At 45.5% G+C, this 15,454-nt stretch overlaps 1 protein-coding gene across 2 annotated transcripts in view; it reads left to right on the plus strand.

Annotated features, from left to right (window-relative positions):
* The first annotated feature begins 604 nt into the window (after positions 1–604).
* Positions 605–15,454, plus strand: part of LOC149442995 (uncharacterized) — a 69,894-nt gene continuing 55,044 nt past the window's right edge. Inside the window, exons 1-5 of one of the 2 annotated variants that reach the window (XM_089656040.1) lie at positions 605–695; positions 5,213–5,365; positions 11,669–11,792; positions 11,875–11,968; positions 12,141–12,291. In XM_089656040.1, the coding sequence (XP_089512166.1) occupies positions 5,224–5,365; positions 11,669–11,792; positions 11,875–11,968; positions 12,141–12,291 (511 nt within the window). In that variant the 5' untranslated portion in view covers positions 605–695; positions 5,213–5,223. The remainder of the gene's footprint in view (positions 696–5,212; positions 5,366–11,668; positions 11,793–11,874; positions 11,969–12,140; positions 12,292–15,454) is intronic. The other variant, XR_016306715.1, reaches the window with a different exon arrangement.

Here is a 15,454-nt window from a genome sequence, read left to right on the forward strand (position 1 = left end):
TGGGCTTCTCTACCCATGACGCGCACGCGAAGGCCCTATTCACACCTAGTGTACATCAAACTTGCGTTTTTTCATGCGACATGCATAGGGCAGCCCATCGATTTCATTCCATTTGTTGTGTTTTAGCGTGCGCCAAAACGTGTTTGCTTGTCACATTCTTGGTGCCACGAACAATGAATGTCAGCCTAGGCGCGACGCACATTTTTTGCGTGTTCCTGCATCACGAAGATGTGAATGGCGCCGTGGCACGCTGTGATTCTCACACTGTTAGTTGGAGGTCCTCCATCTCTATCAGGTCCTGGCAGAATTTGGCTGCCCAACAGTAGTGGGACTACAAATGTCAGCATACCCGGACCACACCGCCCCTGGTATTCCTATGGCAACCACAGGTACACAGAGCTCTCATAGAGTGCAGTAATAGAGATCCCTCCCCGCCACACACCTCATGCCCCACATATTCCTGTCACGGAGAGGCGGCCGGAAGTACGTGTAGCACTAAATCCTGCACCCCTGCGCTCCCAGCGCATGCGCTTCAGGCGTTCTAGAGCTGGTAATGTGTTGATGGGAGGAACAGGCGGGCAGTGTAAGTGTCATAGGTTGCGCATGCGTAGAAGGCGCCAAGGTGGGTGGGGCAGAATTTAGTAGTACGCAGGGGGCGGAAGAGCGCGAACTTGGAATTTGGAAGCTGGAAAAAGGTGAGACCCCAGGAAACGGGGGGAGTCTATAACTGGTCCTAGCCTACGTAGGTGACCTATGTTGGCCGGGACGTGTAGTTCCTCTATGTCTGATGTTGGCGCTATCCTGGGACTTGTAGTTCCTCCATGTCTGATGTTGGCGCTAGCCTGGGACTTGTCATGTATCCATGTATGATGTTGGCACTATCCAGGGACTTGTAGTTCCTCCATGTTGAATGTTGGCGCTATCCTGGGTCTTGTCGTTCCTCCATGTCTGATGTTGGCGCTATCATGGGTCTTGTCGTTCCTCCATGTCTGGTGTTGGCGCTATCATGGGTCTTGTCGTTCCTCCATGTCTGGTGTTGGCGCTATCATGGGTCTTGTCGTTCCTCCATGTCTGGTGTTGGCGCTATCATGGGTCTTGTCGTTCCTCCATGTCTGGTGTTGGCGCTATCATGGGTCTTGTCGTTCCTCCATGTCTGGTGTTGGCGCTATCATGGGTCTTGTCGTTCCTCCATGTCTGGTGTTGGCGCTATCATGGGTCTTGTCGTTCCTCCATGTCTGGTGTTGGCGCTATCATGGGTTTTGTCGTTCCTCCATGTCTGATGTTGGCGCTATCCTGGGTCTTGTCGTTCCTCCATGTTGAATGTTGGCGCTATCATGGGTCTTGTCGTTCCTCCATGTCTGGTGTTGGCGCTATCATGGGTCTTGTCGTTCCTCCATGTCTGGTGTTGGCGCTATCATGGGTCTTGTCGTTCCCCCATGTCTGGTGTTGGCGCTATCATGGGTCTTGTCGTTCCCCCATGTCTGGTGTTGGCGCTATCGTGGGTCTTGTCGTTCCTCCATGTCTGGTGTTGGCGCTATCGTGGGTCTTGTCGTTCCTCCATGTCTGGTGTTGGCGCTATCGTGGGTCTTGTCGTTCCTCCATGTCTGGTGTTGGCGCTATCGTGGGTCTTGTCGTTCCTCCATGTCTGGTGTTGGCGCTATCGTGGGTCTTGTCGTTCCTCCATGTCTGGTGTTGGCGCTATCGTGGGTCTTGTCGTTCCCCCATGTCTGGTGTTGGCGCTATCGTGGGTCTTGTCGTTCCTCCATGTCTGGTGTTGGCGCTATCGTGGGTCTTGTCGTTCCCCCATGTCTGGTGTTGGCGCTATCGTGGGTCTTGTCGTTCCCCCATGTCTGGTGTTGGCGCTATCGTGGGTCTTGTCGTTCCCCCATGTCTGGTGTTGGCGCTATCGTGGGTCTTGTCGTTCCCCCATGTCTGGTGTTGGCGCTATCGTGGGTCTTGTCGTTCCCCCATGTCTGGTGTTGGCGCTATCGTGGGTCTTGTCGTTCCCCCATGTCTGGTGTTGGCGCTATCGTGGGTCTTGTCGTTCCCCCATGTCTGGTGTTGGCGCTATCGTGGGTCTTGTCGTTCCCCCATGTCTGGTGTTGGCGCTATCGTGGGTCTTGTCGTTCCCCCATGTCTGGTGTTGGCGCTATCGTGGGTCTTGTCGTTCCCCCATGTCTGGTGTTGGCGCTATCGTGGGTCTTGTCGTTCCCCCATGTCTGGTGTTGGCGCTATCGTGGGTCTTGTCGTTCCCCCATGTCTGGTGTTGGCGCTATCGTGGGTCTTGTCGTTCCCCCATGTCTGGTGTTGGCGCTATCGTGGGTCTTGTCGTTCCCCCATGTCTGGTGTTGGCGCTATCGTGGGTCTTGTCGTTCCCCCATGTCTGGTGTTGGCGCTATCGTGGGTCTTGTCGTTCCCCCATGTCTGGTGTTGGCGCTATCGTGGGTCTTGTCGTTCCCCCATGTCTGGTGTTGGCGCTATCGTGGGTCTTGTCGTTCCCCCATGTCTGGTGTTGGCGCTATCGTGGGTCTTGTCGTTCCCCCATGTCTGGTGTTGGCGCTATCGTGGGTCTTGTCGTTCCCCCATGTCTGGTGTTGGCGCTATCGTGGGTCTTGTCGTTCCCCCATGTCTGGTGTTGGCGCTATCGTGGGTCTTGTCGTTCCCCCATGTCTGGTGTTGGCGCTATCGTGGGTCTTGTCGTTCCCCCATGTCTGGTGTTGGCGCTATCGTGGGTCTTGTCGTTCCCCCATGTCTGGTGTTGGCGCTATCGTGGGTCTTGTCGTTCCCCCATGTCTGGTGTTGGCGCTATCGTGGGTCTTGTCGTTCCCCCATGTCTGGTGTTGGCGCTATCGTGGGTCTTGTCGTTCCCCCATGTCTGGTGTTGGCGCTATCGTGGGTCTTGTCGTTCCCCCATGTCTGGTGTTGGCGCTATCGTGGGTCTTGTCGTTCCCCCATGTCTGGTGTTGGCGCTATCGTGGGTCTTGTCGTTCCCCCATGTCTGGTGTTGGCGCTATCGTGGGTCTTGTCGTTCCCCCATGTCTGGTGTTGGCGCTATCGTGGGTCTTGTCGTTCCCCCATGTCTGGTGTTGGCGCTATCGTGGGTCTTGTCGTTCCCCCATGTCTGGTGTTGGCGCTATCGTGGGTCTTGTCGTTCCCCCATGTCTGGTGTTGGCGCTATCGTGGGTCTTGTCGTTCCCCCATGTCTGGTGTTGGCGCTATCGTGGGTCTTGTCGTTCCCCCATGTCTGGTGTTGGCGCTATCGTGGGTCTTGTCGTTCCCCCATGTCTGGTGTTGGCGCTATCGTGGGTCTTGTCGTTCCCCCATGTCTGGTGTTGGCGCTATCGTGGGTCTTGTCGTTCCCCCATGTCTGGTGTTGGCGCTATCGTGGGTCTTGTCGTTCCCCCATGTCTGGTGTTGGCGCTATCGTGGGTCTTGTCGTTCCCCCATGTCTGGTGTTGGCGCTATCGTGGGTCTTGTCGTTCCCCCATGTCTGGTGTTGGCGCTATCGTGGGTCTTGTCGTTCCCCCATGTCTGGTGTTGGCGCTATCGTGGGTCTTGTCGTTCCCCCATGTCTGGTGTTGGCGCTATCGTGGGTCTTGTCGTTCCCCCATGTCTGGTGTTGGCGCTATCGTGGGTCTTGTCGTTCCCCCATGTCTGGTGTTGGCGCTATCGTGGGTCTTGTCGTTCCCCCATGTCTGGTGTTGGCGCTATCGTGGGTCTTGTCGTTCCCCCATGTCTGGTGTTGGCGCTATCGTGGGTCTTGTCGTTCCCCCATGTCTGGTGTTGGCGCTATCGTGGGTCTTGTCGTTCCCCCATGTCTGGTGTTGGCGCTATCGTGGGTCTTGTCGTTCCTCCATGTCTGATGTTTATAAGCATTCCCTTCATGAAAGTGGGACTAAAGTCTCCATATTTACCTGTCCAACAGTCCTGCATCTTCTTCTGAGTGTTGGTCTTCGAGCCTCTTCATTGGCCAGCGAGGGATGAGGTCATCCTGGCACTTGGAGACCAACCCGGCACTGTAAGCTGAGCACATGCAGAGACGGCCAGCAGGCAGGTAGGGGCATTTATTGCAGAAGAAGACAGTGTATGTCTCTTGTGCAATAAGCCTCCCTGCTTGTATGGTTTTACAGCGGGACTTAAGTTTCCTTTTAGGGTAACAAAAAATTTCCTTTTATTTGTTTTGCGCTCCCCCCCCCACACACCTCCCTTTATGCTTACCCCAGAGGAGGAGGTTACGGGCCGCGCTGTGTATTGGTAAGTATAAGATGTTGTTTGTTTTAAGAAAAAGATACGCTTTTACAGTCTAACTTCTACTGCGATGACCACCAATGTGTGGGATGGGGGGTTAACTTTCACTGCCATGATCACCAATGTGTGGGATGGGGGGTTAGCTTTCACTGTCATGATCACCAATGTGTGGGATGGGGGGGTTAACTTTCACTGCCATGATCACCAATGCAGGGAGGAGGTTAAATTTCATTGAACTGACCAACAATGTGGGGGAAGGGTTAATAGTACTGACACCAGTGCTGGGGTCTATTATTGCATATGCTGGCACCAATGTTTGGGGTTATTATTGCACCTGCTGACATGAATAGTGGGGGTTGTTATTGCATCCACTGACACCAGAGTTGGGGGCGGTTATTCCATCCCCGGATACCAGCATTGGGTTGTGGTTATTGCAGCCGCCAACGTTGGGGGTGGTTACTGCAGCCGCCAACGTTGGGGGTGGTTACTGCAGCCGCCGACGCCAACGTTGGGGGTGGTTACTGCAGCTGCCGACGCCAACGTTGGGGGTGGTTACTGCAGCCGCCGACGTTGGGGGTGGTTACTGCAGACGCCGACGTTGGGGGGTGGTCACTGCAGCCGCCGAGGTTATTGTGTTCCAACTTCAATAGTGTGCATTGGTATATGCAGCAAAAATACAGCAGGACCATTGTTTTGGGTATTGAGGTACAAAAATGCACAGCTACTGTGTGGCCCTCCAATCGCTTTAAAATGTTCACCACTGTTATGTGTTTCCCATACAGCTTGGACAGAAGTGAACATACTGACCATCACTGGTCTGGTTGGACATCAGGAGTGCAGAGCTAGCTTTCATGTGACACTGAACTCTCTCGTTCTGTAGTGACATGTACATTGTATTACCAATGAGCACACATCTAGCAGTCAGGTTTATATTCATTAGCACTTGTTTGTTTTTTGCTTTTAGGATCCAACAAAATGAGGACAGGTGGAGAAAGCTGTGAGGAGGGAACATCTTTAGAAGCAACCCTTCCAGAAGAGAGCGTAATTGTAATTAGTGATGACGAGAGTGAAGTGTCAGCACTTGGCAACTCTGTCCTGCTAATTGAAGAAACTGCTGGTGAGTGTTAACATTTTCATTTAAAATAGCCAGATTCATTCAAAGGTTTTTTTTTTTGTTTTTTTTTTTCATTTAAAGAAATATTTGCAGGGAAAAAAAGGGCTTTTTTTAAACTATTTTTTTTATATCTTTTTTTTTTTTTACTATAGCTTGCAGAGAATTGCATAATAATTATGCTACTAAAATTGGAGTGCGCTGTAAATTGTCTCTAACATTGTTCCTGGTTCTTCCTCCTGGAGACTGCCGTTTGCTGAAGCCCAGAGCCCGTGAGCAGCAGTAAATCTTTTAGCATCTTCCAAAGAAATTACAACTTCAAAAAACTCGTCTTGCCTCTTACTGAAAGCTTGAACTTTCACACAAACTAAATAATATACACCGATTTTGTTTGTTTTTTTTCTCGCCAAAGGATTGTCGCAGAATACATTTTAGCCTAAACTTCTGAAGAGAGATTATTTGCAAAATGTATAACTTTTTTTTTTTTTTTTTTTTATCTGCAAAATTTTCAGTCTTTTATATAGTAAGTAATGAAAAAACCCAGTAGTGATTAAATACCACAAAAGAAAGCTTTATCTGTCTAAAAGAGATTATAAAGAAATGTGGTTGAGGAGAGTGCAGGAGAAGACCTGAAAGTGGTACCAACTTCTAATAATGAGTGGGGGATGGTAAAGGGACAGAGGCATCAATGGACACCGCTGAGTGATACCCATATACCTGTTTGAAAGAGCATAAGAAAGGTCCCTTTCATGAGAGTGGGAGAGTTCAGATCCTGGTTAAGGCTTTGTTCACACCTATGCAGGTTGCCTGTGAGGCGTTTCTGCATTGCGTTGCATTTTGCAGGTGTTTTTGATGCGGCTTTTTTTTTGCTTTTTTTTTTATTTTTCTTGTTGCTAGGCAGATTTTAGTAGGTAAGAGGGCAGCCCCCGCAGTCTCCTCCAAAAGCCACAGTTACTGTGACAAATCCATTCGGTTTACAATAAAATAAAAGGCAACACATTTGTGTATGGATATAAAAAAACAGAAATAGGCTTTTTTTTTTTTTTTTTTTTTTTTTTTTTTTTTAATAAGTGATCACATGCTCTCTGTTCTCAGCTACATAGAAAGCTAAACAGAAGCACACTGAGCTTTTCAGTGAATTGCTGTGCAGGGGAGCAGTGTGAGGACATGTCTGATTGGAGGAGAGCAGGCTGAGCTCCCAGAATAGCTAGAGAACTGACCATGCTGTGCCCTCATGCCTAGTGCGGTCAGTTTTAACCACTTACCCTCCTGAGGATTTACCCCCTTCCTGACCTTTTTTTTGCTATTCGGCGCTGCACTATTTCAACTGGTAATTACGCAGTCATGAAATGTTGTACCCAAACAAAATGTTTGTCCTTTTAGATTGCTTGCTTTGTGTGAAAGTTATAGCGTCTACAAACTATGGTATAGATACTGCAATTTACGCCATTTTTTGCTATACAGCTCTGCACGGACAATTGCGCGGTCATGCAATGAGCATAAATTAAATTTGTCCTTTTTTTGCACACAAATAGAGCTTTCTTTCTGTGATATTTGATTACCTGTGCCCTTTTCTATTTGTTGCGATATAAAACAAAAAAGACCGAAAATTTTGAAAAATGATATTTTCTCATTTCTTCATAAAAAAAATATTAAAAAACCTCCAAATTTTGTCATAAATTTAGGCCAAAATGTATTCTGCTACATGTTTTTGGTAAAAAAAAAAATTGCAATACGTGTATATTGATTGCTTTGTGTGACAGTTATAGCGTCTACAAACTATGGGATAGATAATGGAATTTACACAGCTTTTACTTTCTGACTGCTCATCACATTTCTTGAGGTGCTAAAATACCAGGACAGTACAAACACCCCAAAATGACCCCTTTTCGGAAAGTAGACACCCTAAGCTATTTGCTGAGAGGCATATTGAGTCCATGGAAGATTTTTTTTTTTTTTTTTCCACAAGTTTTTGGAAAATGCCGAAAACTTTTTTTTTTTTTTTTACACAAAGCTGTCACTTAAATGATATATTGCTCACACAAGCCATGGGTATATGTGGAATTACACCCCAAAATACATTCTACGTATGGGGATACCACATGTGAGAGACTTTTTGGGAGCCTGGCCACATACAGGAGCCTGAAATCCGATGACCACTTTGAAAGCCTGAAGGTGCGTAACTTCCTCATTACACTTCCTCACTACCTATCACAGTTTCAGAGGCCTTGAAATGCCAGGATAGCACCCCCCCCCTCCCAAATGGAAAGTAGACACCCCAAGGAATTTAAAGAGGCATGGTGAGTATTTTGCAGATCTAATTTTTTTCTCACAAAGTTTTGAAATATAAAAATAAAAGATCTGCAAAATACCATGTTACTTATCAAATTCCTTGGGTTGTCTACTTTCCAAAATGGGGTCATTTGGGGGGGGGTTAGGTGCTATCCTGGCATTTCAGGGATAGGTAGTCAGGAAGTGTAATGAGGAAATAAAGCCCTTTAAAAGCTTGAAGGTGCTTATTGGATTTTGGGGTCCTGTACTTGGCTAGACTGCTAAACGTCTCTCACATGTGGTACCCCCATACTCGGGAGAAGTAGCAGAATGTATTTTGGAGAGTAATTCCACATGGCATGTGTGAGCAATAAATCATTTTGTATCAATTTTGTGTAGTAGAACAAAAAAAAAAGTTTTTCTTTGTCATTTTCCAAAAACTTGTGATAAAAAAACAAATTCTTCTATTGACTCTTAGCAAATAGTTTGGGGTGTCTACTTTCCAAAAAGGGGTCGTTTTGGGGGGGGGGGTGGGGGCATTTTATGCCCAGCATTAGAAGTCTATGCTACACATCACTCACTGTTCTAACCACCTGAAGATTTTTCTAATTGAAAAAAATACACTTTTTTTTTTTTTTTTACTTTTAATGCACTAAAGCACTATATATATATATATATATATATATATATATATATATATATATATATATATATATATATATATATATATATATATATATATATTTGGACTTGTACTTTTTTTATTTATTTTTTTTTATCTTTAACTTTTTAAAACAGATTGTAGGGTCTCTCAAAATGCGATAGCCAGTTTCCTGACTACTTAACATCTTTCAAGACCCTGTGTAAATATGTGCCGTGCTGTACCCTATACTAATACTCCACTAGTGTGTGGTAGCGACGGAAGCAGTCCTTGAGGCAGAGACCAGGTTGGCCAGGACAGGAGGGACAAAAAAAGCGGGCGTCACGGCTAATTCCATGTCCGCTACAGACACAACGTCTTTTTTGGGGTGTCCTTTGGGTTGGGGTACTAGGAATGGCATCGGGAAAATGCCTGTCATACAGCCAGCTAACTGCATCTGGGTTGGGGGTTTGGGCCACAGTACCTTCTGGATACAAAAGGGCCCTGATGATGTCTTCCTGAAATTTTAGGGAGGATCCACTACGTCCAGTTGCTTTGTAAAGCACAAAAGCATTATGTAGAGCCAATTGAAATAAGTATGGTTTCATCATCTGATAATTGAAGTCCACCCCTCCCATGTTAAGGTTAAAGTCGTGGACACAGAGTGCCTTCTCCACAGCACCAGCTGCCGTGGCAATTTAGACAGTCATGTCTGCGTGAATGGAAGACAGGAGGAAAACATCCTGTTTGTTCTTCCACTTCACTGCGAGCAATTCCTCGTTTCTCAAGCAGGCTTTTTCCTCTTTCTAAGGCTGGTATTTACAAGCCGTTGGGGGAAGCTCTGGCAATTGGGTTGCACAGTGTCGCATGCCAATTCCTAGATTGTACAAATGTGTAAATAGTGGCACGCTTGAATAAAAATTGTCTGCGTATATGTGGTACCCCATATGGGAAAAGGATGACACCAAGTCCCAAACTATCTTGTCACTGCTCCCCATGTAATCTGGGCATCCGTGGGGCCCCACATGACTTTTTCTTCGTAAATCCGAAACTTATATGTATAGCCTGTTGCCCTCTCACAGGTCTCATACACCTTGACCCCATATCTGGCATGCTTGCTGGGGAGAAATTGAATGCAAGGCGGCCAGAAAAATTAATGAGGGACTCATCAACGCAGATGTTTTGCTGGGGAGTATAGACATCTGCAGATTTTTGGTTAAGGTGATTTACGAGGTGCCGCATTTTGTGGAGCCAGTCAAATTCAGGGTTACCCCAAGGATGACAGAGTGTATTGTCATTGAAATGCATTATACTCTCATATCTATGCCTGGCCATGGCAGCAGAGAACACGAACATATGATGAATCGGGTCTGTGGACTAGTACAGCTGCAATTCATTTTTTTTAGTAATGCCCATGTTGAGGATTAGGCAGGAAAAAAATTTTTAATTCAGAAACCGTAATCGGTTTCCATGCGACTGGTGTGGCAAGGTTTTATTCTGGGTTGGCAGCGATAATTTGTTGTGCAAATAAATTGCTTGGATCCACAATCCATGCATACAAATCTTCCATGAAAAACAGCTCCAAAAAAATCAAGGGGAGTATTTAAATTTGCTGTTTTCACCTGAATTCTGGGTTGGGCAGTGAATGGGGGGGGGGAGTACAGGTGCTGCATAATTTGTGGGCTGCCAATCGGGATTTGCAAGCACATCCGGAAGGACACTAGAGGCTCTACGGGCCTGTGTGTGAATTCTTGGTGGCTGCGGGACACTATTTGTGCTTGCCACTGAACCAGCTTGTACTGCACTTATGGGACTCGCCACGTCGCCAAGTGATACTGCAGTGCTGGTGTGTGAAAGACCAGGATGTACTAGGCCGCTGGTACTCGCCAGTTCACCAAAAGGTAGAGCAGCACTAGTACTGGCACTCTGCTGCATATGAAAGTCATCATGTGTTTGGAACATCTCAGCAACTTGGGAATGGGGTCGGGTACACCTGATCTTAGCAGGGACCTCTTTTCCATCATCTGTCAAAAGAGCAGGGCCCTCAATCCCCTCATGTTTTGCATTGTATTGGTATTGTTCTGTCACATGTTCTGTCCCCCTTTGTAATGTACAGCGCTGAGCGAACTATTGGCGCTTTATAAATACTGTATAATAATAATAATGTGAGCTATCTGTCAGGGTGCCGCTGCTGTCTACAGGTTCGTATTCTGAGGCTGATTGTGTCAGTGAGTCTTCCCCTTCGCTCTCATGTGCCATGCTCAGAATCATGTAGGCCTCTTCAATAGAGTACCTTTCCATTGACATTTTGGCCACTAAATTTATAGGTACCTAGTGCGCCTCATGGGAAAAAGAGCACCTGGCTGTCAAGGACTGCTTGAACTGCTACAAAAAAATTTTACTGGCAAGTGCTAACAGAGAGCAGGCCTGATTCTGCGAACACTGCGATTTTGTGTGCATTGTTGCAAGTGACAGTGACCTACTGACACTGCACTTCCTGGGGGAGAAGAGGGGGGGTTAAGCGTAGGGGCCAAACGCAGGTTCCGGGGCTGATCCCACTAACGCTGCGTTTTTGGGGACGCTATACTAATTTGAACACTGGTATAGTGCTGATCTGATCAAAGATATTAATCCGTTCAGTCACTATACTAGCAATGGAGGTTTATTGTGTATCTGAGTGTGTTCCTGGCAATAAAAGGGTTAAATGTGATTACTGGTGTACTGACAGGCAATATGACGCTATCTGAAGTCGCCGGCTACACTAATACAGTGATCAGCAAAAAAAATCTGTATACTGTACTAATGACACTGGTGACAGTGCAGTAAAGGGGTTAACTGGGGAGCGATCAAGGGGTTAAATGTGTCCTAAACACCATTTTTTTGTTTTCTGTTATTTTGAAAGTGTAAATGATGGAAATAAAATCTAACTTTTGTTGACATATTATAAGAATGTCTAATCTGTAATTTGATGCCTTTTGGAGATTTTTCCATCTTTCCTTGGCTTCTTTATGCACATTAATACAAATTTTTAGCTGGGGTGCCCAAACTTTCGATCCCCACTGTACGTGATTTTGCACACCCGTGCCGCCCTGTAGCAGTATTTCATATAGGAAAGCAGAGGGACGGGCAGGAACATCAGGGATTTCACACAAAGGAAGCGATACAAAGAGAATTGGATACCTTTTCATACAAGTACATGGTACAGCAGACACATATCAGGAATGTTTAATGTTGGCTTTACATACCCTTTAAATAATCCTGTTCTGTTCTAGTATAAACTGATTATTCAGATTATTGCATACCTAGTCAGGACTGGTACTTTGGGGTTTTTTTGTTTTGTTTTTTTTTCTTTTTAGTTTTCTTTAATCTATATTTTTTATATCTTTGAATTATTTCAGAAAAATTTATCACACCAGAGAAGAGGAAATTGGAAGTGTTGGATGATGAACTTGCTATAACTTATAGTAAAAAGGCTCATGTGATGCCACACGCCAGATACGACTGCACATTGCATCCTTTTACGTAAGGCGCCCATAGCGTCCGCAGCATTATGTCAGGAGTGTATGGTGGGTGTAGTTATGACACGGCTGTCTGTGTTCTCTAGGCGAGTGGAGCAGGAGGCTGATGTCCCGTTGGAGCAGAATGGCAGCTTCTGCAGAGAATGTTATTGCTACCTGTGTGACAAGCCTGCTTCAGAGGTACAAAAAAAAAAAAAACTATTCAAAATCTATTTTTTACCTGAAGAAACAATGCCGAACCAGCGGCACTCAATCAGTGTCAGATCTGTATCGTGTACAAATCGATTGCTTGCACCACAGTTATATGTAACCAATTATATTTAACTGTCAATTTGCCTGTTCTATCTTTCAGTGTTCCTCATGGACTTGTCCTTCAGACTGCCATTGTAATGCCCACAACAAGAGCAAATACTGGAAGGAGCGCAGAGATAGAGCTTTAGCTGGGGTCCTCACCATGTTCCAGCTGGATCTTACAGAGATCGATGCCGAACTTCGGGAAGGAGGTGCTGATGTCTTCCAATATCTTTTACCGTGTCTATAAGCAGGGGTAAAAACTGAAAGGAGAAGGGAATTCAGAATGACAATTGGGTGTTAAACTAAAATTCAGCTATGAGCTTCCTTTGATTGTTATGATTTATGTTACTGGCTATTCAAGGAAGCACAATGCTACAAAGTAATTTTAGCTCTTGGCTGTCAAAGCGTTCAAGGCAAACTGCAGGCAGATATAAAAGACAAACATGAATGCAGCTCTGTATACGTTAATACGTCCGTGTGTGTGTATTTATGTATGTATATATGGCTCGACAAATCTCAGGTCGCTGAGGCTACTATAAATTGCACCTGGGTTCACACAGTGCCTTCCATTGACCTCAATGCAAAAGCGTCCCATTGATTTCAGTGCAAAAAAAAAAGGGCGTCCCATTGATTTCAGTGCAAAAAAAAAAGGGCGTCCCATTGATTTCAGTGCAGAAAAAAAGGGCGTCCCATTGATTTCAGTGCAAAAAATGGTGTCCCATTGATTTTAGTGCAAAAAAAGTGTCCCCTTGATTTTAGTGCAAAGAAAAAGGGCATCCCATTGGTTTCAGTGCAAAAAAATGGCGTCCCATTGATTTTAGTGCAAAAAAAAAAGGGCGTCCCTTTGATTGTAGTGCAAAAAAATGGCGTCCGATTGATTTTAGTGCAAAAAAATGGCGTCCCATTGATTTTAGTGCAAAAAAATGGCGTCCCAGTGATTTTAGTGCAAAAAAATGGCGTCCCAGTGATTTCAGTGCAAAAAACAGGGCGTCCCAGTGATTTCAGTGCAAAAAAAGGGCGTCCCTTTGACTTCAATGAAAAAAAACTCCTGTCAACAGCAATCCTGTATCCTTCTCCTTATTTCCGCATGCCGCTCTACTCTATCACTTGTGAATCTTGAATGCACAGCTACAAACTCACACAGGACCCTTTTTGTAATGGCACTCAAAACACAATGTGTGTGGATGGCATCTGTGTGAACCACCTCAATAGGAACACGTAATATCTAGCCTGTTATGGATATATCTAGCATGTAAATTGGATGCGTGTTAACTAGGGCGACTCCATTCACACCTGGGCAGTTTCAGATTGTGTCAGAATCGCTGCCATCACAAAACAGATTCAGATTCCATTATTTTCAACGGCACTTAAAAAGTGGTGCGGTTTTGCCATAATTGTCACCCGGCAAATCACATTGCATGAAGCCTGTTGCCTAAAAGCTGCCTTACCACGGGTGCTAACAACCCACACTATGCAAAAAAAAAAACCCCCAAAAACTGGTTCCTAAGTTTTTTGGGGGTTTTTTTGGGGTTTTTTTTGTTTTTTGTTTTTCAAGCTGGCTCCTAGATTCAAGGCGTGTGTGTATGTATGCAATCAGCATAAGTTACTGAGGTTGACTTCACATCAGCAGTGCTCATATGGGGAGAGAGAAGCACAACAGGTTGCCAACCGAGTATGTTGCAGTGCAAGTAGCATGATAGGAGACGAGCAGAGTGACAGAGTGATGAGCTCATTCGTGTGTTGCTTCTCCTTTCACTGTCTAGTCACAGGGTGGAGGAGGGAAAAGACTTTTAACAGCCGCAGAAGGTAATGATGGGCGCAAGGCGGTTCTCTCGTTCTGGGAGGACCTCATATGTTATCCTCCCACTCTAACTGCACGTGCGCGGAGATCGGTGGTGCGCTGTGTCTCCCGGACACAGCGGATCACCGATCAACGGAAAGAGCCGAAGATGTTGGCTCGGTCATGTGATCAGCTGTGTCCAATCACAGCTGATTGCATGTAAATAGGGAAATGCTGGTTATCGGCATTTCTCTCCTCGAGCTGTCACGCTGACAGAGGAGAGCCGGTAATTGGCATTCCACAGAGAGGATATGTATACTGATCATCAGGGCACTGATGATCAGTGTATTCCCAGCAGTGCCAGCTGTCAGTGCCCATCAATGCCACCTGCCAGTGCCCATCAGTGCCTCATCAATGCCACTTAGTGCCTACCAGTGCGCATCAATGCCACATATCAGTGCCCATCTGAGCTGCCAGTCAGTACCACCTATCAGTACCATATATGAGTGCCCTTCAGTTATGCCTGTCAATGCTCATCAGTGCAGCCTATCAGTGCCCATCACTGCAGCCTCATTAGTGCACATCAGAGGAGAAAAATCACTTATTTACAAAATTTTATAACAAAAACTTTTTTTTTTTCAAAAATTTCAGTTTTTGGTTTGTTTAGCAAAAAATAAAAAACCCAGAGGTGATTAAATACCACCAAAAAAAAAGCTCTATCTGTTTAAAAAAAATGCTAAAAATTTCATATGAGTACAGTGTTGCATGACCGTGCAATTGTCATTCAAAGTGCGACAGCACTGAAAGCTGAAAATTGGCCTGGGCAGGAGGGGGGTAGAAGTGTGAGGGTTGTGAGCCACAATCGGGTTCAGGGTTGGATGTCTGCTGATGTTCCTAATTTTGAGAAATGGATTGCACGCCGGAAAATGATCACACTGACAACTGTCCAGTTTAACCACTTCCTCATTTCTGTTTATTGCAGGGCGGTGCTTAACCTTTTATACACAGAGAACAATAGGGTATACGTCATTATTATATAAAACACAGTCACAATCCAAAAGGCACATTTTGGTTGGCTGAAATATGAGAAAAGTGCAGGAACTTGATGCTTGAGGCTTGGTTGTGCTCGTTCTCTCTTACTCCCTCACATATCCAGGTGTAGTTACAAAATCTTCACAGCTCGACGGGAGGGGTTGAGAACATTGCTGAACAGACATTTTTTGAGTTGAGGACTACAAAGCCCAGCAGACAAAAGATATACACAACATATATATTTAGAAATATGAAAAAGTATAAAAGTAGATATGTATAAAATGTATATATTCAACAGAAAACCAAATAGGCATTTTACCATATCCATCACATAAGTGCCCTGTAGGCAAGTGGTTAAGTGAGCGAAACTACAACACAGAAAGATCTGGTCCTCTACCAGGCAGCCGTACTGTGTGGCAGAGCTGATTAAACCTCAGGACAGGGTGTACATAAAATAAATAAGTCCGATAACATGGTTCATGCATCTCATCGGTGTATTTTGCTGTTTGCAGGAAGTTCAGCTTTAATCCGATTTCTCTGGATTCATCCTAGCAGTAACC

The sequence above is a fragment of the Staurois parvus genome, unplaced genomic scaffold (genome assembly GCF_062004578.1).
Source record: "Staurois parvus isolate SC_StPar_1 unplaced genomic scaffold, SC_StPar_1.0 ptg000882l, whole genome shotgun sequence".
Classification (NCBI taxonomy): Eukaryota; Metazoa; Chordata; class Amphibia; order Anura; family Ranidae; genus Staurois; species Staurois parvus.